Source organism: Xyrauchen texanus, chromosome 10 (assembly GCF_025860055.1).
Source record: "Xyrauchen texanus isolate HMW12.3.18 chromosome 10, RBS_HiC_50CHRs, whole genome shotgun sequence".
NCBI classification, from domain to species: domain Eukaryota; kingdom Metazoa; phylum Chordata; class Actinopteri; order Cypriniformes; family Catostomidae; genus Xyrauchen; species Xyrauchen texanus.
The window spans coordinates 15,652,909-15,678,448 of NC_068285.1; the positions used below are offsets into that span (position 1 = coordinate 15,652,909).

General features: G+C 42.2%; 1 protein-coding gene across 1 annotated transcript in view; it reads right to left on the bottom strand.

The window, feature by feature from the left end:
• The window catches only part of LOC127650600 (neuronal acetylcholine receptor subunit alpha-7-like), a 37,806-nt gene extending 13,600 nt beyond the window's left edge, over positions 1 to 24,206 (bottom strand). Inside the window, exons 1-6 of the mRNA XM_052136111.1 lie at positions 24,125 to 24,206; positions 13,868 to 14,007; positions 13,733 to 13,777; positions 13,390 to 13,499; positions 9,994 to 10,073; positions 1,268 to 1,435 (exon numbers count right to left, since the gene is read on the bottom strand). Of these exons, the coding sequence (XP_051992071.1) occupies positions 1,268 to 1,435; positions 9,994 to 10,073; positions 13,390 to 13,499; positions 13,733 to 13,777; positions 13,868 to 14,007; positions 24,125 to 24,176 (595 nt within the window). The 5' untranslated portion in view covers positions 24,177 to 24,206. The remainder of the gene's footprint in view (positions 1 to 1,267; positions 1,436 to 9,993; positions 10,074 to 13,389; positions 13,500 to 13,732; positions 13,778 to 13,867; positions 14,008 to 24,124) is intronic.
• Positions 24,207 to 25,540: the final 1,334 nt, after the last annotated feature.

Below are 25,540 nucleotides of genomic sequence, written 5' to 3' on the forward strand. Positions count from 1 at the left end.
TATCAGCCCTTTATTGTAAAGTAAACGAGTTCAAGCTGTGTCTTGGATCATGGTTAACAAGCTCAAGCTGGTTTACAAAGGCCAGAGCTAGTTAGTGCTGGTAGACCACAACCACATAATCAAACTTGGACCTGAAAATGACTATAAATATATATATATATATATATATATATTCCATTTTCTCCCAATTTGGAATGCCTTATTCCCACTACTTAGTAGGTCCTCGTGGTGGCACGGTTACTGACCTCAATCCGGTTGGTGGAGGACAAGTCTCAGTTGCCTCCGCTTATGAGACCGTCAATCCACGCTTCTTATCATGTGGCTCATTGTGCATGACACCGTGGAGACTCATGCTACTCTCCGTGATCCACACGCAACTTTCCACGCACCCCACTGAGAGTGAGAACCCCTAATCGCGACCACGGGGAGGTTACCCCATGTGACTCTACCCTCCCTAGCAACCGGGCCAATTTGGTTGCTTAGGAGACCTGGCTGGAGTCACTCAGCACACATTCGAACTCGCGACTCCAGGGGTGGTAGTCAGCGTCAGTACTCGCTGAGCTACCCAGGCCCCCTAAATGTAGGATATCTTAAAGATGTTTAGATATTTTTAGTGTAAAGCAAGACAAAAATACTAAGAAAATGTTTTTTTGCAGTGAGGAAACCAGTTTTAGCTGGATGTTCCAGTAGTATTGTAATTTTCAAACAAACAATAAATGCAGGTTTAACAATATAAAAAAATGTTTAAGAAAAGTCCAAGAGTGTGACTGGCATGATATTGCAAACGTGCACAACAAGACAGGAACAAACTGGAGGATTATGCAAAAGGAAGCAAATCAAAAAGGGTCAGAAATGTGCAGTGCAAGACGTTTTTCCAGTCCACTCCCACATATCCACTCAAATTAATTAAATGTAATTTGAATACTAACAGGATCAGCGGCTGGAGTATGAATGAATATGAATGGACAAGAGGTTAACAAGATAGGCTGGATATTCTCCTTTCCCTTTCCTGTTGCACTCGATATAGCAGGTAAAAGTGATTCTCAGGACTTTGATGCAGTTAAAAAGTGCTTTTTAAAATATGCTGTGTACATTCATTAGCTATTTAGAATTTGCTTTTGCCAAGCTGACCTCTCATGGAGTAACGTAATAACTAATCATTGCCAGCTACTACAGCAACACAAAGCACATATCATATTCTGCTTGTGGCCGATAAGGTTGATGAATCATTATAAGCTTACAGGAGGTGTTGTCTGCACTCACTCACCCACAAGGTCCCACTCTCCATTGGGCATGTAGCCAGAGATATCAGCCTCATTCATCTGGAGATCCAGCAACCATCCGTCAAACGTCCATGAGCCGAATTTAAGCTCGCACTTCTGGATGTCAAACGGAAACCAGCGAACATCCACATTACAGGTACTCATGAAGATACCTGGATACAGAGAGGAAGAGGGAACAAATGAGAGTCACCATTCTCTTAAATATGGTGTTTATGTCATAACCATTGCATATATTCATAAAAATGTGTATGATCACAATATCACATTTCCACAAGCATGTATGCACGTTCTTTTCAATGAGGAAAAATCCTATCCAGTCAACTTTAAAACTGCCTGTTGTCAAGCTCCCTGACAAATGTACTGCCTCAAAATGCCATACTGCTTCTTCGTCAGTGCCGTATTGCTACAGCCAACTCCAAATTGAATCCAATTGACCTTTTCACTGGAGCGAAACCAGACAGTCTAAAGATTCACATTCAGAGCCCTAGGAAACACCATTACATAAAGATCTTAATGCACTGTACGTGGATGCACAGACTAATGCTCAATTACAATTACACATACATAAACACCTTTACTCAAAGCTGTGAATAAATGGACTCTGTGAAGACAAATGCTGCATAATAAACAGATATAGTTGTTTATTTTTCAAACGGCTTGCAGATAGGCACTTTTGAACCCTGAAAATTAGAATTATGATTGAGAACGATAATAATGTAATTTGCAGTTTAGCTTTATACAGCACATCAGTCAAACCACAACTTCAAAAACCTTCCTTATCATTGACTTACATATTTATTGGAAAATTACACATGAAATGGAATAGAAAAGTATGAAATGCAACTTGATGGGGCTTGTGTTGCAACTGAACACTGATTCAACAATCCAACAAATGTCCTCATAAAACCATGTCAAGAGCCTTTCACGGTCTGTTCTGTAGAAGCGTCAATTGAATCTCAAGACCCAATCACCACATATGTCACGCAGTATTTCTGCCTAAATGGGATTGTTGAAGAAAACCTAGAAACCTGCTGGCTGTGGCACTTACACTTTTCAGTAATAACGAAAGAATATTTGACATGGAAAAAGTAGACAATAGTATACTGTATATATGTTTATGTGTTTGACTGTCACATATAGAGTAAATCACATTTGATCAAATGCATCTGCTATAATGGTAAGAAACTAAAATATATTTGTATATAAATAAAAATGTGAGTGGTGCTTGCCTGTGAAAAGCACTTTGTCATAATGGTACTGTACTCTGGGCGGTTGCCAGGGTGGTTTAGGTGTTCTGAGTGGTTGCAAGTTAGGTACTATGTGTTTGTTTTGGTTTTTTTAGTGGTTGCTAGAGTGTTCTGGGTGATTTCGAGAGAATAGGCCCAGACGAAATCTGCTGAATTGTTTCACGTTTCCATGGAAATGCGCTGGATTTGTGGTCAAATGTGTAGAATTCTAATAATTCTAATAGAATGATTTAAAAACGTAAAATGTGTTAAATGAAGCAGAAATTACTATAATCATACTGGAAGCTGAAAGCATACCCAAATTAGCCAAAATATTTAATAAACTAACATTTAAGGGGTGTGGAAATAGTAGAACATTTGTAAATTACAGAGGCGGCAACTATGCTGAGCTTTCTGTAGCATTCTAAAGATGATGCATTTGAAAGGTTATGTTTCAGCTCCAAAAAATGTAGGACTGTTGTAGGATTCCACACCAAAAAGAACAGTGATTTCGTAGGAGAATAATTTTCAGGTTATAAGTGATGATTTCCTATACTGACCCTTGCTACAAATCTCTTCAACCTGTTCTAGACTGCTTCAGAAGATTCCTAAATAATTCACCTCTGCACTGGGCCACTGCTATGAGGGACTAGTTCCCCTTATATCTCAAACCAAAAAGTCTTCTGAACCCATCCCAGTTTGGGAGGGAAAAAATGAAACACTTTGAAGATACTTGGCCGATCAAGGCCTGATGGTGAGATCCCCCTCAACCATCTTCAAATAAGTAATGTTGGTGTGGGCTTGCATTTTTTCCCTTTAAACTGCATAACTACATTTCTTATCAGCACCACGATCCTAGGTTGCTGTCTATGGTTGGGGGCAGTTGACAAAACAAACAGTTTAAAAAAACATGTGTGCATTGCTATGCAGTTGCTAGGGTGGTCTCGATGGTTGCGAGAGTTTTCACTGGTTGGTTGCTTACAGGCCCAAGCCAAAAGAGCATAACTCCAAGTTTATATGATATTCTGTTCCCTAGATTTGTCTTGGGTTCCTCCTTGAATGTCAATTTATAAAAAAAATTTCACCCATGTTATTATCCATCAAGTGTAAATAATAAATCTGATCACGTAGAACAGTAATAGCCCACCCCTCTTCAACAAGCTCCACAATTTCAGATATCATTCATGTTCGTAGCGCAAAGGGTGCAGGATAAACTACATGCCTAATTTTAATACTTAGAGTCAGGGATTTGTTCAAATCTCTAATCCTAAATACAGTAGGAGCAACAGTTAATTTCTACAGTGGCATTGGTTACTGAGAACTGATGTGATTGAATGATGCTGCTTCCACACCCCTAGTTGTACTCCAAGATGACAAACACAAAAATTACTGTGTGCACCTTTAATGGTCTTTCATTTTCTTAATGCAAAACTTTATTTTATTTGTTTACTTTTGATTTTGGGGTGAAATGTGACCTGGGCATGTTTTTTCAATTATTGGTGATCTAAATGGTTGCATACTGTAGGTTATGGATGTCAAAAGTACCTGTCCTTCGGCACCAAGTTGATACTAAAAAAACATATATATCGATACTAGTGTTTCTGCCTTAGCGGTAGTACTGTGCACTGACTTAATTCGGTCCTCACGTTATGTCTGACTGACAGACGGCTATTTTCAAATGCTCACGCACTTTTGTGAATGCTGCTCCTTCTTTTACACTGAAATTGACAATGAATCAAATTAAAATAGTTCTATATTTTAGATTTTTTTTTTTTTTTTTATGGTATCGAAATCGTTCAATTTTACTGGTATTGTTACCGACTACTAAATTTTAACACTAGTTATGGATAATGAAATGCACAGGCGAATATGAAAGATTTACCAATTCAGATGTTGGGTCAGACAACTGCAGTAAATAAAACGTTTGGTTACGTATGTAACCTCCATTCCCCGAGGGAGGGAACGACACGTTGTGTCGGAGAAGCGACACTAGGGGTCTCTCTTGAGCGCCGATATTCACCTCTGACCTATTGAAAAGGGCCCCGAGGGCCAGCTGTGTGCCAGCGCACCAGTCCCGAGGGGAGCCTCTGTTAGGGCGTACCAGAGCGGGCAGTGGGAGGTTTCCTGGGAGGCGAACAGGTCTACCTGGGCCTTGCCAAACCGTTCCCAAATCAGCTGGACTGACTGGGGGTGAAGCCTCCACTCCCCGCCAGGCAGGCGTTGTCGTGATAGCGCGTCCGCTACGACGCTGAGCTTGCCGGGGATGTGAGTGGCACGCAGCTTACTTGAGTCGCTGCTGGCTCCATAGGAGGAGACGCCGGGCGAAGTTGTGACATGTGGCGGAGCGCGCCGCCTTGGCGATTTATGCACGCCACCACCGTGGTGCTGTCCGATCTCACGAGGACGTGTTTGTCCCGAACTAACGGGAGGAACTTCCTGAGAGAAAGAAGGACGGTCAGCAACTCCAGGCAGTTGATGTGCCAACGCAGCGGGCCCCTTTCCAACGGCCCTCTGCTGCGTGCCCGCAGCACACGGCACCCCACCCGGACCGGAGGCGTCGGTTGTGACCAGAACGCGTCGGGACACCTGCTGCAGGGGCACTCCTGCCCGTGAAGAAGCAGAGGTCTGTCCAGGGTCGGAGTGTTTTGAGGCAGGCGGGGTGATCCTTACCCGATGCGTGCCGTGGTGCCATGCTTGTCTCGGGACTCGAGTCTGGAGCCAGTGCTGGAGTGGTCTCATATGCATCAACCCCAGCGCGCGACCGCCATGGAGGACACCATATGCCCCAGGAGCCTCTGGAAAAGTTTTAGGGGACCACTGTGCCTGGCTTGAAGGAAGCGAGGCAGTCCAGCACCGACTGAGCACGCCGCTCGTGAGATGTGCTGTCATTGAGACTGAGTCTAACTCCAGCCCGAGAAAAGAGATGCTCTGAACCGAGTGAGCTTGCTCTTTTCCCAGTTGACCTGAAGCCCCAGCGGCTGAGGTGCCGGAGCACCTGGTCTCTGTGTGTGCATAGTAACTCTCGAGAGTGTGCTAAGATAAGCCAGTCGTCGAGGTAGTTGAGAATGCGGATGCCGGCTACTCGTAGCAGGGCAAGAGCGCCTCTGCAACCTTCGTGAAGACGCGAGGGACAGAGACAGGCCGAAGGGAGGACTTTGTACTGAAACGCCTGGCCGTCGAACGCGAACCGTAAGAAGGGTCGGTGTCGTGGCAGAATTGAGACGTGGAAGTACGCGTCCTTCAGGTCTACCGCTGCGAACCAATCTAGATGCTGAACGCCAGCCAGAATATTTCTCTGCGTGAGCATTTTGAACGGGAGTTTTAACAAGGCCCGATTGAAAACTTCGCGAGGTCCAGGATTGGTCGTAAGTCGCCGACTTTCTTGGGTACAATGAAGTAAGGGCTGTAGAAACCCTTCCTCATTTCAGTTGGAGGGACGGGCTCTACGCGCTCTTGGCTAAGAGGGTCGCGATTTCGCGCGCAGGAACTGGCATGCTCGCCGTGTACTGCGGAAAGCGGACGCTCCTGAAGGGGGCGGAGCCGGGCAAACTGAATTGGCGTAACCGAAGTCGAATGGTCCGGTGCAGCCAGCGTGATGCGTTGGGAAGCTGAAAACCATGCTTCCCAGCTCTGCGCTTAGGGGCACCAAGGGACGAGTATTTTGGACGTACCGGCGGGCCGAACAGCGGGCGGAACAGGTAATGCAGCGTCGGGCGGCTTCGTTGTGGCCTGAGGCTGGGGTGCTGAGAATAGACTCAAAGCACTTACCTTGCTCACGCGCACCAGCAGGGGCGGGTTCGTGACTGAGGAGGAGGTCTGCTGGCGCCCTCTGGACTCGCTCTGAACCGGCCGGCCGGGGGCAGTCGTAGGCAGGCGGAAGGCGGATCGCCGCGTCCGTGTACCGGACTGTCGTAATCTGAAAGCAGATTGCCGTGAGAACGGCATTTGCGGGCCAGGTGACCCAGAGGCAAAGGAAATAGCTCTTTTATTGAGAATGTGGGTACCACAGCCCCGTCAGGGTGTGGCAAATGAAAAACAAGATTCTCCTCCCGGCCCTCCACCGGGACGGAGCGGTCTACCACCTCGAGCTAACGTCTTGGGCTCTGGGTCGGCTGTCTCAGGAACGCTTGGGAGCCTTCCGGGTCCTAGAGGGGTTCGTGAGACAGGGGCGTCGCCGCCTGCAGGGTGCTCGACGCTGGGGCTGAGAGCTGGGCCCGGGTTGAGGCGGAGCAGGAGCTGGTTTCTTCGCAGGGGACGCCCTCGGCGGGCAGACGGGCAGGGCCCGTAGCGGCAGGTCTGGCGGCGGGCATGATATGGGAGATGGCCTCCGTCTGCTTCTTCACCGCTGAGAACTGTTGGGCGAAGTCCTTGACGGTGTCGCCGAAAAGGCCAATCTGGGAGACAGGTGCGCCCAGGAAGCGGTTCTTGTCGGCTTCATGCATCTCGACCAGATTGAGCCAAAGATGGCGTTCCTGGACCACTAGGGTGGCCATCGCCTGTCCGAGTGCCTGCGCTGTGGCCTTCGTCGCTCTCAGGGCGAGGTCGGTCGCTGAGCGCAGTTCCTGCAGCACATCAGGATCAGGTCCACCCCGTGCATGCTTCTGAGAGCTTTGGCCTGGTGGACTTGCAGGAGGGCCATCGCATGCAGGGCGGAGGCAGCGCATCCAGCCGCACTGTAGGCTCTCGCTGAGCTGAGGATGTTGTCCTACAGGGCTTGGATGGGAGTACGGGCCACCACGCCAGGAGGTAGGGCTACCAGGGCATAGATGGTGCGCAACTGCCCTATCGACCTGGGGAATCGCCTAGTATCCGTGGCGCTCTCGCCGTCGAGGGTGGAGAGAGTGGAGCGGGTGGCACCTAGACGAGCGGAGAGCGGGCTCTCCACGTAGACGTCAGCTCATCATGCACCTCCGGGAAAACGGGACCGGGGATGCGAGGCCGCGAACGGCGCTGCCCCCAGGAACCAATCATCCAACCGTGAAGGCTGTGGGGAGGACGGAGGGTTCCAATCCAACCCCACGCCACGGGCGCCCGGAAAGCATGTCGGACATCTGAGCGCCGGCCTCAGCCTGGGCCTGCTGGCCCGGCAGTCCAGGAGTCCTCGACATCGCGACTCTCCGATGCAGCGGCGAGCTCATCTGCTTCGGACTCGGAGGATAGACGGCCGGGCCGTGAGGCGAGCCGCTATCGCCGCGAGCTTGACGGGACCAGCGAGCGTGTCGGGAACGGGAGGTTCGCGGGGCTACCCGGCGAAACCGCACCGCTGCCGCTTCAACGCCTCAGCGCCAACCGCATCGCCCTCAATCCCGTGGGAAGAAGGAGCAATGCGGGTGCGGTTGGGGTGGCTTGCTTTCTATTGAAAGCAAGCCGCGATCACTAACGTGGTCATGGTCATGTTCTCGCAGTGAGAACATGAACCATCCACAAACGCCGCCGGTGTGATCGCGCCCAAACACACGAGACAGCGCCTGTGGCCGCCTGAAGCGGAGAGACTTCTATCGCATCCAGGAACGACACAGGGGTGGAAAGGCATCTTGAAAAGACGCGCCCTTAAAAGGACGCTCAAAGCCGCTGTGTTTGCTCTTTTAGAGAAATTTGCTCTTTACAAGAAATCACTCTTTTAGTACACAGTGTGTGTGTGTGTGTCTGCGCTGTCGGGCTCAGGGGCAACAATGCACGCCGTGCAATGAGAAGAGAAAGCCGCTGTTGTGCGCGTCAAATCCAACAGCAAGCAGATCGTCAGAGATACAGGAGTTCAGGGTGTGTATTCTCGCAGCAGACTGCAAACAGACCATCGGCTCGAAGAAATTTTCTGACTAAACTTCCGTGATTTGCCCCGCTTAAATACCCGTGATGCGGGGCGGGTATGCAAATACTGACTGCCAACTCTCATTGGCCCTTTTCAATAGGTCAGAGGTGAATATCGGCGCTCAAGAGAGACCCCTAGTGTCGCTTCTCCGACACAACGTGGAGAGAGCGACAGAAGGGGAATGAAGCTTTATTTTTGGATAATTTATCTGTGTGTGTCCTTGGCATTTGCCGAGACCACTGGATTTAAAAAATGTTACACTCCACGGCCCGCTAATGAATAAACATATTTTCTGAAAACAAGATATGAGGATTTCTCTCTCTCTCTCTCTCTCTCTCTCTCTCTCTCTCCCTCCCTCACTCTCTCTCTCTTGTGCTTTCTCTTTGTGTGTGTCTCGGATTGCACCCTCCCTCATTCTCTTCTCTCCTCTCTGCTTGACTTCAAAAAGACATTTGATTGCTGTTTGGTACTGAGGGATCTGGTACTGGGGGATGACTTTAATATGAGGGAGATGTGTGATGAAATCAGCATGAGCTCCAAATATGAGCCATCGGGGCGAGATCTGATCATGATAATGATTGTGTTTATTTGCGTCTGCTGTGACTCTAGAGGGTTATTTAAAGACTACTTGTTTCAGTGATGAGGAAGTTGTTGTGTATAGAAAAATGTGTGAAAGAGAGAGAATTTATTTGAAGATGTTTTCCTTTATAGACCCTGTCTGAAGGATCAGTGAGGATTGCGACTGGAGAAACCATGTGATTGCTCCAACAAATCCTTTTCTTGATTTTTTTCTGAAAATAAATGTGATATGCATTGAATGGAGAAACCATATTTTTGCTCTAACAAATTTAGAACAAGCATGGCTGTACAGTATTTATGCATGCACAGAAAACATAATCATCAAACGGAAGATGTTTGAATGTTCTTTTCTCTAATTTCCCAAGAAATAATTGTGATATGCTGGAGAAACCATGTAATTGCCTCAACAAATTTAGAACATGTATGGCTGCATTTTAATATGCAAAGAATACGTATTCATCTAATGGAAGATGATCAAATGTATTTTCTCTGGTTTGCACATTAACAACGGTGATATGCATTCATTGGAGAGAGCATGTCATTGCACATTTAATGTAGAACATGCATGGCTGTATTAACACATGCAAAGAATACATACTCATCAACTGGGGCATGCTTGAATTCCATATTCTATATTTTCCCCAATAATAAATGTTATGTGCTTTTGCAGTGAATATGTTTTAAAGTACTATTGCCCCTAAAACAACTGAACCATTATTCATGAACTCCCTATTTCCCTGTTTCGATGGCATAAATCTATAAAACTATGACCCATGAACCGCCATTTACCGTGGAACATGTCGGATGTGTCTCTGCTTTCCACACTCTTTAATTCTGTAATATTTAAATAGAGCACTTTAATACTTGCACTTCCCCTAAACCAGAGTTGACTTTTTTGTAGTTCCTTTCTATGTTTTAGCTCTGTGTAAAATCTGTCTTCATTTTATAGCTTAAGGTTTTAGCTTTAAACGCCGCTAGTATTTTGTTGTTATGAACCACTGCAGTGTTCAGTTAACCTACTGTTGGTTTTATCACTCTATGTACCATATCTTATTTTAGTGCACTGTTAACCTTAAGCATGAGCATTTAAACTAACCTGGAGGCAGGTAGTTGCAGTAGCCACTGGAGTTCACCACCACATTTGACTTGTAGGTGGAGTCAAACTCATCATCTGCACTACAATGGAGATAGAGAGAATACATTAGTAGGGCTGGGTACTGATACAGATTCTGATACATAAGCTCTTATATTGTGTACATAATATTTTGTTACATGTTTATTTAAACAGATTTGTTGAACATGTGGTAAAAAACTGCAAGGTTATTAAAAGAGACAGTTCAATGACAAATGGATTGCGTGGATCTCATCTTTGGACACACACGAAACGAGTCAAACCACACTTAACACGTGCTGAACTTCTTCCCCACTATACAACACAATAACTGGTGATTTCAGACTGATCTCACAGTGAGATCGGAAAGAGTAGGTAAACTTTTCTTTAGCTAAAATCAGGCTGTGCTTACCAAAAGTCTTAACACTGCCCTCTGTGGCCAAAGTGTTAAGTGTTCTTGGGCGTATGAGCACACGTGAGCTCCATTTTCTGGGTGTAATGTCTACGTAGCGGCGCCAAAAGCGAGTTGTTTTTCAGCTGTGCTTTCATTAATACAGTGAAGAAAATGCCAGTTTATAAAGTCTAACACCTAAACCTATGCCTAACCCTAACCATTAGTGTAGTAAAAATGTAAAGTTAGGGGTGAAAATGCAATGTCCGAATCGACACTGATTATGCAATCGCGAGTACTCCATGGTCTCGATGGGATCCGAACCCTAGTCTCCCCCGCTGCTGATGTGACGTGCTTCCAGAACTTGACCTGATGCAAACATATCTGATAGGAGATTACGGTGGTCTGTGAATAGACATAATGTCGCCAATCCTAGTGTACCCAAACGGTCAGAAACAACATGCAGGCCTCCCTTGTGATTATGTTGAACATTTACCAGCCTGTGGTTAATAATAGACATTTTATTCGGATAGTGCGAAATTTTGTTTCGAATGCGAGTGATTTCCACTCATTGTAGTAAGTAGAGGGTTGCGCATAAAATTAAAGATTGTTCTTGGGATTTAAGAATTGATATCGAGATTGTTCAAATGAAGATCACGATGCATCAGAAAATACATTTTTGTTAGGTTTGGGAACAGTTAATGGGTAAACTGATATTTAAATATGTTGGTCTCATTTTTGTTTTTTAGTTTTGGAGTCATGAAAATTTTTAGTTTAGTTTAGTTTTTCCAATTATGTTGTGTTTTTATGGTAACACTTTACATAGGGGTGTCAAACATAGCCCCCAGTCAAACATAGCCCCCCATAAATTGGGCATTCACAGCCACTGTGGCTGGTGGGCAAAAGAATTGTATATTTTTACCCCAGTGTTAGCTATGAAAACAGCATCTTTCTATTTTCCTGCTCCAATTTTAATTTGCTCCACTGCTGAACTACCAGCATCAATAAAGAAATTATATTTGACCCAAGTTATGATATTGCAGTCTGAATTGAATGTGGTGACATAAAAAAGCATGCACCGTGAAATAACACCAAAACAGCATGCCTTTATATTGCATTGTGTTCGCTTGCTGTAGGCAACTCAACAACAAACACGGTGACTGGTTTAGTCCGATTCATGACTAAATGACTCTTATGAGCCAGTACTTTTAAAACAGTGATTCCAATCAGGCCCACGACCCAAAGTGAGTTGGTAAAAATTTACAATAAGTTTCCATTTGTTAACATTAGTTAACATGAACTAGCAAATAACAATACATATTAAGCATTTATTAATCTTAGTTAATGTTCATTAAAATATATACTAATACATTTTTAACATCAAAAGTGGTATTAGTTAACATTTGTTATGCACTATGAACTAACGTAGAACAAGTGTATTTTTATTAACTAACATTAACAAATGCAGTAAAAATACGGCTATAATTTCATGTAAATTAATATTTTTCCTTTCAAAAATTAGCTAAAAGCCATGATTACATTTAATGTATAACTAAGCAGTAAGCTCCCATGAGTATCGGCTCCAAATAAAATTGCGAAAAGTGTATAGTGTAGGCTGTTAATAGGCTGTTTGGACACCGGCTCATTGACTAAACGATCTGCTTTGCCCAAGGACCACATTTTTAGTTCATTGATCTGTAGTTGCTCCACTGTTTAGCCCCACAGTTTGAATTATGGCTTTGATACGGCAATTCTAAATCACATGCAGGCAAACGAATGTCTGCTGATTCCCAAGAATTCTTTACTGCCTCACCCGAGCACACATGGGTGGACCGTTTTTGTTATGTTATGTTATGTTGCAGTTAAAAGTATATATTCTAGCTAGAGGATTTGCCTGTGATCACTGTAATTATAGGGTATCAGATCAGTCATTAATGTCTTGTTAAGGGATGTAGATTTGCATGTTTACATTCAGAAAATGCTTTTATCCAATGCAATGAGGAATGCTACATTTCAGATGTTCCTTGAAGATATACTGTAGATGATGGAATTATGTTGGTAGATTCTGTAAAAAAAAAAAAAAGCAAAGCCAAGCCTGACAGAACCACCTTGTTGGGGACTTCCTAAAAAGTTAAGCAATATGAAAAAATATGTATGCAAAATAGTCTCATGACAACTCATTATAATTTGTACAAGGTGGCAAAAACATCTGATATCGCATGACTGGGCTTGTACAAAAAGGTGCAACTTTTATTCCCAATAAACAAACAGAATTTCAAATCGATACAATAAAGAATCCAATTTTAGCTAGCCTCCTATCCAACACTTTGTTTTGAGAAAGGAAACGTCTTTGAACAAATTTGGTTACTCGTTCCATATTTATTTATGCAACACGGTTGACTGACGAATGTCAATAAACTGTAATATGCTTCCCATGCATTTTACCAAACCTGATGTTATCTTTCTTTCATGGTACACAAAAGTTATTTTCTCATTAAAATTATTAATAGGTTTAGGGTTTGGGTAAAGGGTTTAACCTAGGAAAAATCATTATAATATTGTGCAATGGCTCCTTTATTTTTCCTCTATGAAATTAAAAGTCTTCCTTATGATTCCGCCATCTCGTACTATTATTTAGACTTGTCATGGAACTTGGATGTGTACAGGTATACCGGCTTGAATGCTCTTTGGATAACAGTATATTAAGAATAGTACATGTGTGTGACTACGCACGCCCGGCCCCCAATCAAGCTAATCAGCCGAGGAGAGGGATAAGTGCAGCAGAATGCTGCAGTTAGAGAGAGAGAGAGCCACATGCAGCTGCATTTATCCCTCTCCTTGTCTGATTAGCCCAATTGGGGGCCAGGCATGCGTATTTACAGCCTGGCCCCTCCCTCCTCCTTGTCACAATGTGAAAGCAAAAAGTCTCCAAAACGATTGCAAGAATACAAAAGTGTGAGTGAATAGGGAATATTTAGAATTTAGCCTACCTATTGTAGAGCAGAATATCTGGGGTCCATATTTGGTCTGTGGTGAAACGAAGGTTTTTGACACCTGGATATTCAGACTGGTTCCATTGCAGATAATGATCATACCAGCGCTGAGGAACATACACGGAAAGAGCTGTTTAGTTTCAATGCACTTACAAGTAGGCTGTTAAACTAACAATGCTTTATAATACCAGATTTAATCGCAATGTAACTATTTGCATAAAATGGGCATGAGCATATACGCTTGGAGAAATATTTGTATATGCCTAAACATTTCATTTATGTCATTTTTGAATCATTATCTAGTTACACAGGTAAAAAAGTTTACTTATATTTGGCTTACCATGTTAACCCAGATATTGGAGGTCAGTACTTGATTTTTCTCGTCCTGTACGAGCAAGAAAGAAGGAGATTGTTTTTAATCAATTGTGACAATTCTGAGCTCATAATTGCAGACCAATACAAAGAACACATTTACCACATCCATGATCTGCACCAAGCTCAATGAGAGAACGACAGTGATGGGTAAAGAGTCGTTGGCAACAGGCCTCTCCATGGGGTTATAGTCCTTCAAAAGGTTCTTCAACAGGGTCCTCTGGTACGGGCCTTGCACCGACACTGACAGAAACACATGAATGTACTGAACTGCTCAGAATATTTCAGATCAAGACTTCAGTACACTAAGCCAAGATTAGACTGAAATAATACATACAGAGAGGCATTTAGGAGGACATAGAGACAAATGAATGGACAGGAGATCACCTGCTTGTATATGTTTCTTCTTAACTAGTTTTTTTACTAGCTTAACCAGCAAGACTGTCAGCCATCTAGCTATGCTTTCCTTGTGAACAGCATGATTATGCTGGTCTTCAGGTTTTACCAGCTCCAGACCACCATGGAAATTCATGCTGATCTAATGTAGCTTTCAAGTTCTCAAGCTTCGATGCCATAATTACGATACGATGTACGTTCATATACTGTTGGTAGGGGAACAATTTGACACATTGGGTGACACATTTCATACTTTTTCTCTCTTTTTTTCACTTACTGAGGAAGCATTTTTAGTGACAAGCTTGTGCAAAAAAACTACATTTCCCATCATTCTCTTGCATCTTAACTAGTGAAGCTGGCTATTGACCACTATGCTCTTTCTTTGTTTTTGCTGGTAAAGCTAGGTCGACACACCAGCATCACTTGATGGTTACCCAATGTTGGGTAAGTTACTCAAAAAAGTAATCATTACAAATAACTAATTACTTCTTTAAAAATTTGTATTCATATTACAATTACTTTCTTACTGATTACTTAATTGCTAACTGGGAGTGGTCGTGGCGTAGTGGCTAAAGCACTGAACTGATAAGCAGAAGGTTGTAGGTTCGATACCCACAGCCACCACCATTGTGTCCTTGAGCAAGGCACTTAACTCCAGGTTGCTCCGGGGAGATTGTCCCTGTAATAAGTGCACTGTAAGTCGCTTTGGATAGAAGCGTCTGCCAAATGCATAAATGTAAATGCTAACTGCTAATAACTTTTAAGTTACTCTCTAAAACACATTTCACAGAAAAAAAATGTATTCAAAATAATGTTTAGATACAATGGCAAGGCCAATTGTGGTTGGGTGTAACGTGCATTAATGCTGGACAAAGCCAAACTACAATCGCATTGTCTAGGTCTGTTAGTCTGAATTTAAAATGTAATGTGTTACACTACTTCCTGTACTAAAGGTAGTAAGACTACAACCAACACTGCTGTGACCAGCACCCAAAACGACATATGGTGGTCACAAGCTAAGTTTTTTTAAGCAGGCAAGGCACTTTAAAGAGACTTTAACAAATTAATCAAACATTATCTGTAATGGAGGAAATAATGGACTAAAAGGTAAAAGAAACTACTTTCAGGACAAATCATAGAGGTGTGAGGGGGTGATAAAATTATGGGCCTCACACACAGTCTTAGCCAATTGTTAAATGGCGTAAGAAGCTTTTACCTTGAGTTTTGCTTTTGTAAATTCTCAAGTAATACATAACATTTTTGATGGATTAAAAAAAATAAAAATCTGACTACAAGCCCCAGAAAATAAGTTTTAAAGCAGCGTGAAGTGCATGCCATGCACATACAAGGTATGACTAAATGGAAGAAAATTAATTCGGCATGCATTGAGCTGACAGTTAAAAGCAAGAATGGGCCCACTCTTGAATTTATTACTGTGACAAGGAGGAGGGTGTGGTGCCGGAGTCGCCAGAACGAGAGAGACTAAATTACATTTTCTTCCATTTAGTCATACCTTGTCTCTCTGTCTGTCTGTCTGTTTGTCTGTTTTTCAGGCAACGTGCTATCCCCTAAAGTATCAGGCAAGCCAAGATTTATGCAACTTTATAGATCTCTCATTTGCACAGACTTCAATAATATCTAAACTTTAGGACTGAAGGATCAGACCATGTTTGGTTCTATTGAAACATCTGTATCACGAGTCACACATTCTGATTCACATCAGAAGGTGAGATTGGGATCCCAGCTGAAAAATAAATAAATACGAAGGCCAGCCTAAGCTTGTTTGCTGTTTAAGATGGTCTAGCTTGCCTACAGCTTGACAGACCAGCCTAAGATGTTAAGCTGGTCCAGGGACAGTCCTTACATTTTGGGTGCCCTAAGCAGATTTTCAATATAAACTAATTAAACAAAGCAATCACATGAATAATTAAACACAAATTAATAATGACATTTAATTAAATTCCAAGACTGTGTAAACAAATAAGAGATAATTAAATGACCAAATCAGTAGAGTAGACGCTATTTACACTTATTGTAAATAGTGCCAAATGCTAGTTGCAGTCTTGTGTAAATTGTGTCAGATACGATTTGCACAGCAGTGTAATAAAGTATTTTCTAAAACCGTATATAATCTAACAGCATTCAGTGTATGTAGTATAAGTATTGTGTGAGAACTTAAATACGTTGCTGATAGCGGGATGAAATGCACCTAATGGTGCCTCGTCACTGCTGCCTTTAAATGCAGAGCAGCTTTAAAGACTATATGTCTATATAACTCTATACGACTTCTTTAACAATATTATATTTTTCTAGCTTTGACAGGTTCCATCGTACAATTGGTGTGCATATTGCTGGGCTGTGTGGTCAGTTCTATTTACACTAAGAGAAAATCATTATTTGTCGCTACTGAACCCATCATGGGGGCCTTCTGGTGGTCGTGGGGGCCAGACTCTTATGTCGTTTAATAGGCAGGGCTATGCTGGTCTTCGCTGGTTTTAGATGGTTTAGCTGGCTTCCAGTTTGCCAGACCAGCCTAAGATGTTATACTGTTCTTGGCTAGTTTAAGATGGTTTAGCTGGTTTCCAGCTTGCCAGACCAGCCTAAGATGTTATTCTGGTCTTAGCTAGTTTAAGATGGTTTGACTGGCCTCCAGCTCGCCAGACCAGCTAAGATGTTATGTTGGTCTTATCTGGTTTAAGATGGTTTAGCTGGCTTCCAGTTTGCCAGACCAGCCTTTAGATGTTATGCTGTTCTTAGCTAGTTTAAGATGGTTTAGCTGGTTTACAGCTTGCCAGACCAGCCTAAGATGTCATGCTGGTTTAGCTAGTTTAAGATGGTTTAACTGGCCTCCAGCTCGCCAGACCAGCCTAAGATGTTATGTTGGTCTTAGCTAGTTTAAGATGGTTTAGCTGGCCTCCAGCTAGCCAGAGCACCTCGCCTCACCTTGCCTTTCTCGCCTATAGGGCAACAGAATCACCACACGATTTTAAGGTTCCCCCACCTCCAAAATTATAATTTTACCCCTGGTTACAGCTGGTTTAAACCAGGTTCAACTGGTTTAGTTGGTCATCCACCTGGTCTCCCAGACTAACCAGCTGCCACATGCCCAAAACCCTTTTAACCAGACCAGCCTGACAAGGGAGACCAGCAAACAAATATAGCCTGGTTTAAGATGTTTGTTTTTCAGCAGGAAAGCAGGTGTTTGGTTTACTGTTTAAGAAATTTTGTTGACAACGAAGGTCATATCTTTACCAATAGTTAGGGACATGATCAAGTATATTTATATTCATGGATAATTAAATGTAATTAAATGTTAAAATGCTCCCTCACCAATGTTCAAAGCAAAACGATGTCCTTGCTATGGGCAAGCCCTGTTTCTGGGATGACCAGAAAAATCAACCATGGGCTCTATTTTTTCTCCAATTCCTCATCACTATACTACTTTTAAATTTAATTAACTGTCAATTCCAGAATGTGTTTATTGCTTTCGATGTTTTGGGGTTTGGGGATTATAACAACTCTGTTTCTTGAACTTAACAATCAGACTTTCATCTTACAAAGTGCATTGATTTCTTGCTGAAGGATGTACATTCCTCAGAGTAAGGAATGAGAAAGAGAACGAATGAAAGTGAAAATGTCTTTTAATGAATGAAAGTTTTCATTTTAACTCAGAAGCAGAGCTGAATTCAGACAGTAAACAGCATTCTTTACTTTCTCTTGGGAGCATTATTAAAAGAGTAAGGTTTTTTGTATTGGATCAGCCAAGAATTATAGGAGCATAAAGAAAACTTTTCACATATTCAGAGAGCTTAATCATTAATTATATCACCTAAAGTAATGTTTTACTAACCTAGCTATGGAACAGTTTATTATGTCAATACTGACTCCTAGTAGCCACTCTAAGAATTCTACCACATTTATCAGTGTAGTAGCCATTTTGTCTGTCAAACCACATTGTGGAAGAGCTCAGATGTGTATTCATGTCCATCCTGCTTGTTTTTGCCCTTGAGAAAGCATAATCTGTCAGTTGAAATGCTTTACTCATACGATCAACTGAGATTATGTGAATTTTGGCAAGTTTTGTTTTAAGAACTGTTTCCAAGTTTCATGTTGAAAATACAATTTGAAGAATATAATCTTGATTCAAGATATCAAAGCTTAATGTGTCTTAACAAAGCCACATTCTAAATTGTGTAAATATTCACAGCGTTTCACTTTTTCCACATTTTGTTGTTACAGCCTTATTCCAAAATTGATTAAATTCATTATTTTCCTCGAAATTCTACAAACAATACCCCATTATGACAACGTGAAAGAAGTTTGTTTGAAATCTTAAAAATAAATAAAATCGAAATAAATCACATGTACATAAGTATTCACAGCCTCTGCTCAATAGTTTGTTGAAGCACCTTTTGCACCAATTACAGCCTCAAGTCTTTTTGTGTATGATGCTACAAGCTTGGCACACCTATTTTTGGGCAGTTTCTCCCATTCTTCTTTGCAGGACCACTCAAGCTCCATCAGGTTGCATGGGGAGCATCGGTGCACAGCCATTTTCAGATCTCTCCAGAGATGTTCAATCGGGTTCAAGTCTGGGCTCTGGCTGGGCCACTCAAGGACATTCACAGAGTTGTCCCGTAGCCACTCCTTTGTTATCTTGGCTGTGTGCTTAGGGTCGTTGTCCTGTTGGAAGATGAACCTTCACCCCAGTCTGAGGTCCAGAGCGCTCTGGAGCAGGTTTTCATCAAGGAGGTCTCTGTACATTGCTGCATTCATCTTTCCCTCGATCCTGACTAGTCTCCCAGTACCTGCCGCTGAAAAACATCCCCACAGCATGATGCTGCCACCACCATGCTTCACTGTAGGGATGGTATTGGCCAGGTGATGAGCGGTGCCTGGTTTCCTCCAGGCACGATACTTGCCATTCAGACCAAAAGTTCAATCTTTGTTTCATCAGACCAGAGAATTTTGTTTCTCATGGACTAAGAGTCCTTCAGGTGCCTGAGGTTCTAGATATCATGCTCTTCACAACACAGCCAAGCTTATAGCCTAGAGGCCAGGTTAGAGGTTAGATCTTTGTCATCCAAGTCATCATCCTCACGTCGCTCCATTAAGTCCAATGCATCCAATCTGCAGCCCAGGCATGTGCAAAGGCAGAGGCCGTTCGCACAAGAGCTGAGTTTGCTAAACAACAGATATGCATGGAGATTGAAAAGGCCAAAATTGAGGCAACACTGAATGCTCTAAAAGAGAAAGGTGTGCCCTGAAGCAGCTCTAGCAGCTGCCAGGGTGCTGGAACCAGCTGCATTTGGTTCAAATGATGAGATTAAAGTGACCAGCTCCATCACCACAGCAGAACGCACTGGCGAATACATAACACACTTCTCGCATAACCAAAACATGAACAAAGAAGTGGAAGACCTAGCAAGCACTGAGTTTGAAGACATCCCTAACATTAGACAGTTCACCCCCCAAACTGTAAATATATTGAGCAGGCATGACCAGAAGTGGTATTAAAACACAAGGTGACCAAATTGCTCTTACACACATGAACAGCAGATCTGACAATGCCTGCTCCCCAAGTATACCAACACCTGGATTTACTGAAGCGTCAGACATTGCTGTGTTTCTTGCACATTGTGACCTAACAGCTGGTTTCAAAGTGTTTGACAATAAGCCAGAGCATTACATACCCTGGAAAACAACATTCCTAAATGCCATTTATGGACTGAACCTTAAAGTCAGCGAAGAGCTCAACTTACTTACCAATTGGTTTGAAGGCAAGACTCTCCAGCATCCTCTTAGGATAAGAGCAGCCCATGCTCATAACCCAGAAGCAGGACTTAGACATTTATGGCAATGCCTTGACAAGAAATATGGTTCCCAGAGGTCATTGAAGCATCTTTATTCAAGCGTTTAGAGAGCTTCCCAAAGATTTCTCACAAAGTCTATGACCAATTACAAGAGCTTGCGAATCTGCTTCTTGAACTACAAGCAGTAAAGGAGGAAGTTTATCTACCTGCCCTTGGATTTCTTGACACTTCCGAGGGAAAAGCTGCCTCACAGTCTTCAAGAAGCATGGATTGTTAAGGGAACAAAATACAAAAGAGAATATCTCTTTCACTATCCCCTCTTTTCATACTTTGTTGAGTTTGTCAATGATCATACCAAAATGAGAACAGATCCCAACTTCTCTTTTTAGCTGAAAAGATACAAATGCAGTGTTTCTATTTCTGCCAGCAAAACATAAGTTGAGTCAAATGTGTCTGTTACTTCCATTGCCACTTCAATTGACCCAGAAAGACTGTGTTCCCTCCATAAGAATAACAACTCATTAGCAAAATGCAGAGGTTTCCGAATGAAGTCCTTGGCTGAGAAAAATACATTTCTCAAAGAGAACTCTATCTGGTAAAAGTTCTGCATTTCCACAGATCACAGGGCCAAAGACTGCAGAGCAACAATCCAATGCTCAGAATGTAATAGCCATATCTCTGCTCTCCAGGATGGTCCAGCTCCATGGGCTGAGAAAATGCCCAACAGAGAGCCAAGGCGGATCAATCTGCACAGAGATATGTGGAAAAGAGCTGCAAGGAAAATCATGCTCAAAAATATGCCTAGTCAACGTGTATCCCAACGGTCATCCTGAAGAGAAGAAGCAAGTGTACATCATGATGGATGATCAGAGTAACCTCTCTCTAGCAAGGTCAGCCTTCTTTCTTATGTTCAATATTCAAGGTGAAGTCTTCTCTTACACAGTGAGAACATGCTCGGGCACATCTGATACCAGTGGAAGAAGAACCAAAGACTTTTCTGTCGAGGCCTTAGATGGCAAAGTATCTATGGTGCATCTAACACTTATAGACTGCAGTTCAATCCCTGACAACAGAATGGAGATTCCCACTCCTGAAGTGGCTGCATACCATCCCCATCTCCAAGCCATTGCATCCAAGATCCCTCCACTTGACCCAGCAGCTGATATTCTCACTGCGAACTTTGTGTGCATGAATAAGATCTCTCCCTATAGGGAGAGATAGGGAGAGATATTACCCGTGCACACAAGGTTTGCAGTTAGTGAAATGGGATGTCTTTGGTCCATGGCCAGTCACAGTAAGAAAAACACGAGTCTGTCAAGCAGAGGCTAAGAGATGTGCGGTCATATTTGTTTGTATGTCCACACGTGCAATCCACCTGTAAAGTTTTGACTCAATGAGTGTTTCCTAATTCATTAATCCTCTGTGCTGTTTTTTGCCATCAGAGGCCCTGCCAAGCTCTTGAGGTCTGATTGTGGGACCAAATTTGTGAGAGCCTGTAAAGAGCTACAAATTGACAAGAAAGGATGTCACAACTTACCTTTCAGATAATTAATGTTGCTGGCAGTTCAATCCTCCACATGCTTCACATATGGCAGGGTCCTGGGAGCATATGATTGGAGTTGCCTGACGTATCCTCAATGCCATGCTTCTACAACATAGCCCTATGAGGCTCACACGTGAAATTTTGGTAAAATTCATGGCTGAAGAGAGTGCAATTGTAAACTATGGGCCTTTAACAGCTGATCCAGAACAACCTGTGATACTCACCCCAGCTATGTTGCTCACTCAAAAGATTGGAATACCACCAGTTCCACCTTGGCAATTTGAAGACCATAACCTCTGCAGAACACAGTGGTGCCACGTTCAGGATTTAGCCAGTGAAAATATTTGAGTGGACTTCAAGAACATTGCAATTGGCACTCAGTTAAACCCAACTTACAGAATGGAGATGTTGGGCTTCTGAAGGATGGCCAAGAGAAAAGTGTTGTTTCAATACAAAAATGATCATCAAGAATATGATTGTTGCCCTAATGGGGCGGCTGTGGCTAAGTTGGTAGAGTGGGTCGGCCACTAATCGCAGGATTGGTGGTTTGAATCCTGGCTCACACGACTCCACATGCCGAAGTGTCCTTGGGCAAGACACTGAACCCCACATTGCTCCCAATGGCAGGCTAGCGCCTTGCATGGCAGCTCTGCCGCCATTGGTGTGTTTGTGAATGGGTGAATGAGTCACAGTGTAAAGTGCTTTGAATACTGTTAAGGTTAAAAAGGTGCTATATAAGTGCAGACCATTTACCATTTTTACCATTCACCCTAATATCAAAGATCTTACTAGAAAAAAAGAAATTATAATCCAACGTGAATTTTCTTGTTAAAATATGATTGTGTCTGGTATCGTGCATGTAAAATGTCTAGAAATAGCATTTTAGCTTAGCGTAAAGCTGACAGTTTACACAAGGTTTATTTCTATTTCTTCTGCTCCAAACTTACTTCAATAAGAAAGTGTTTCAACGCTGTTCAAATGCACATTGGATCGCATTATTTATATGAAGAAAAAAAAAATCTGAAAGGACTAAATTTTAAATGAAACAAAAGACAATAAAATGCAAAGTAATCTCTTCAGTAATCAAAATACTTTTTGAATGTAACTGTATTCTAATAACCAATTATTTCAATTGTAACTGTAGTGGAAAAATGTTACTTATATTTTGTATTTTAAATACGTAATCCCGCTACATGTATTTTGTTACTCCTTGAAGATATCGCTTGATGTCAGGAGGGGAGAGTTCTGGCCCTAGCTATGGCACAATTTATTTTGTCAATACTGACTTCCAGTGGCCACTCTAAGAATTCTACCACATTTATCAGTGTAGTAGCCATTTTGTCTGTCAGACCAAATTGTAGAAGAGCTCAGATGTGTATTCACGTCCATCTTGCTTGTATTTGCCCTTAAGAAAGTATAATCTGTAAATGTATATGCTTTATTCATACGATAATCTGAAATGATATGAATTTTGACAAGTTATGTTTTCATTTCAAGAACTGTTTCCAAGATACATTTTGAACATACAATTTGAGGAATATAATCTTCATGCTAGATTATAAAAGCTTAATGTGTCTCAACATAGCCATATTCTAAATTGTGTAAAGGTCATTTAAATACATTGTTTTAACTGCATCTTACACTGTTTTTTGAGCTTTGTTTTGTGTGCACTAATTCTATAACTCTGTAAGATAAAAGATCTTTACAATATCTTTATTAATTTATGTTAATGTTAAAGTTCTCTTATGTTAAATGGTCTTCAGCAAAGAGAGTTTGAACCTGAATCTTGCCTGCGACCTTTACTGGAGCCTTGTTTAGCTCTCTGCCAAAGCACTGTATGAAAACACAGGCTGAGGGCAGAAGACGTGACATATGCAACCATAAAAACATGAAGACTAGGAATATTTTGTGGAATTCCGTAATGTGACAAACAGTAGCATGATAAAGAGAATTGGTTATTAGTTATCATGAGAATGTATATGAAACAAACCAGATGACATGAAACTGACAACCAAGATAAAAGTTCTCTACTGTGAGACAGACAGGTGAAGAGAGAGATTTAAAGAATATAAAAATGAAAGAGAGATGCTTTCTATGGCAACACACTTCCTCTTTCCCTTTCTACTCAACTGCAGCAACATGTCCATAACAGCACCGGAGAACTGTATCTACAAATGCATCTGTCACCCCCATGCAGTCTGTTTACTCATGGATTCTGAGGATGAACAGAGGAGAGAGACCGAGGAGAGATGGGAGGGGGAGAGAGGGTGCAATTTATGATTGCAGCTTCTAATTCTTTATGGCAAAGCAATTTGTTCTCTTATGTCTTTTTCTCTGATTCAATCTGCTTCTTCCTCAGATTCCCTTTCTGTTTCTCTCTTGAATGCAATAGTCATAAAAAAATACAAATACAATTATTTGGAACATCTGAAGGCACAAGTCACAGGCAAACAGGTTTGCTGATCGCACACACAAAAAAAGAAGAAGAAAAACAAAATGTATATTTTTGTTGCTCCTTCTCAATTGTTCACCTGCATTCAATATCATTCCACTTAAATAAACTGGAACATTCACACACATATACACGTAAACATACTGAAGAACCTACCATGGATCAAAGCGGAGATCCCACACAGAGTGAAAGCCAGAGAGTGCAACATTCCAGGAGATACAAGGATAAGCAGGGCAGAAAAAGCGGAATGTGCTCGGAAATGAAGAGTGCTGGAGTAAAAATCCTGGTGGAGAGATGGAGAGAAGAGGAAAGCTCCTGGATGCAAGCAGAGGAAGGAATAAATGTGGACGGGAGAGAAAGAGAAAAACCCGGTGCTGTCGGCAAATCACAGTGAGAGAAGGGGGAAAAAAGACCTGATTGATTTGAGACACACGAGTCAGCTCTCTCTCTCTCTCTCTCTCTCTCTCTCTCTCGCTCTCTCTCTAGTAAAATCTCAGAGATTTCCAAAGAAGTACAGATACATGGTAGGAGGAGTGGGAATACAAAAGGGATCAAGGACAAAAGAAAATAAGGGGGAAATGTTCACTTCAAGAATTCAGTTCAGGAATTGTTGAAGTGAGACTATCATATCTGTCTCTGTGAAATTCAGAGAGGGTCTGAAGAGGCGTCAGTGTGGGCAGCATACACAGGATCATGTGCTTAAAGCTTAAGTGTAAATATATAAATAGTTTTGTTGTAGATTACAGTGTTTATCCAGTGTGTGTGTGAAGTACACAAAGGAAGGAAATATCTGGGTTTACAGTGAGTCGAGGGAAGCATATGAGCTTGGTTGGTGTAGAAGTCACATGACCCAACTCGTAAAACTTTGTATGATTTAGCCATCTCGCACTATTCTGGCGACGTTTCATGAGATCAGGTTGGTAATGCTTCTAAAAAATCCCAAAATCCCTAGACGTCTGTATGTCTGTCTGTATCTATCTATCTGTCTGTTGGTTTATTTAGCTATCTGGTTGATTGTCTTACTGTAATGTCTGTATAAACTTTAAACTTTTCATACTGGTTTAAACTTTCAGACAAGACTTTTTCAAGCCAATAAAGTTTGTCTACAAACTTTACCAATCTAGTTATTTTTGCAATTCCATTTGGTGACACTAGTGGGGCAGAAATTACACATTTTAGCTTTGAGAAACACAAACCTTCAACAATGGTGACAATTAACAAACATCATTACCTAAAAGGTTGAACTCTGAGCATAAATTCCTAACACATAAATAATAGTGACAATAAAAATAGTAAAACAGTAAACCAATAAAAGTAACAACATATTGTTGGTCTAACATAGTTTATGTAGATTCACCATTATTCACACATTTCTAAGCCTAGTATAGTGGATAAAATGTAAATGATTTTTACTGTCTGACTGACAAGGAGGCATACAGTGTGTGTGCGTGTGTGTGTGTGTGTGTGTGTGTGTGTGCGTGTTAATAGAATAGTGGAGATTATCGTGGAGGAGTTTTAATTGAGGAAGTGCTGGATATGCAAGAGGCACACAGCAATGTGCTTAGTTAAACT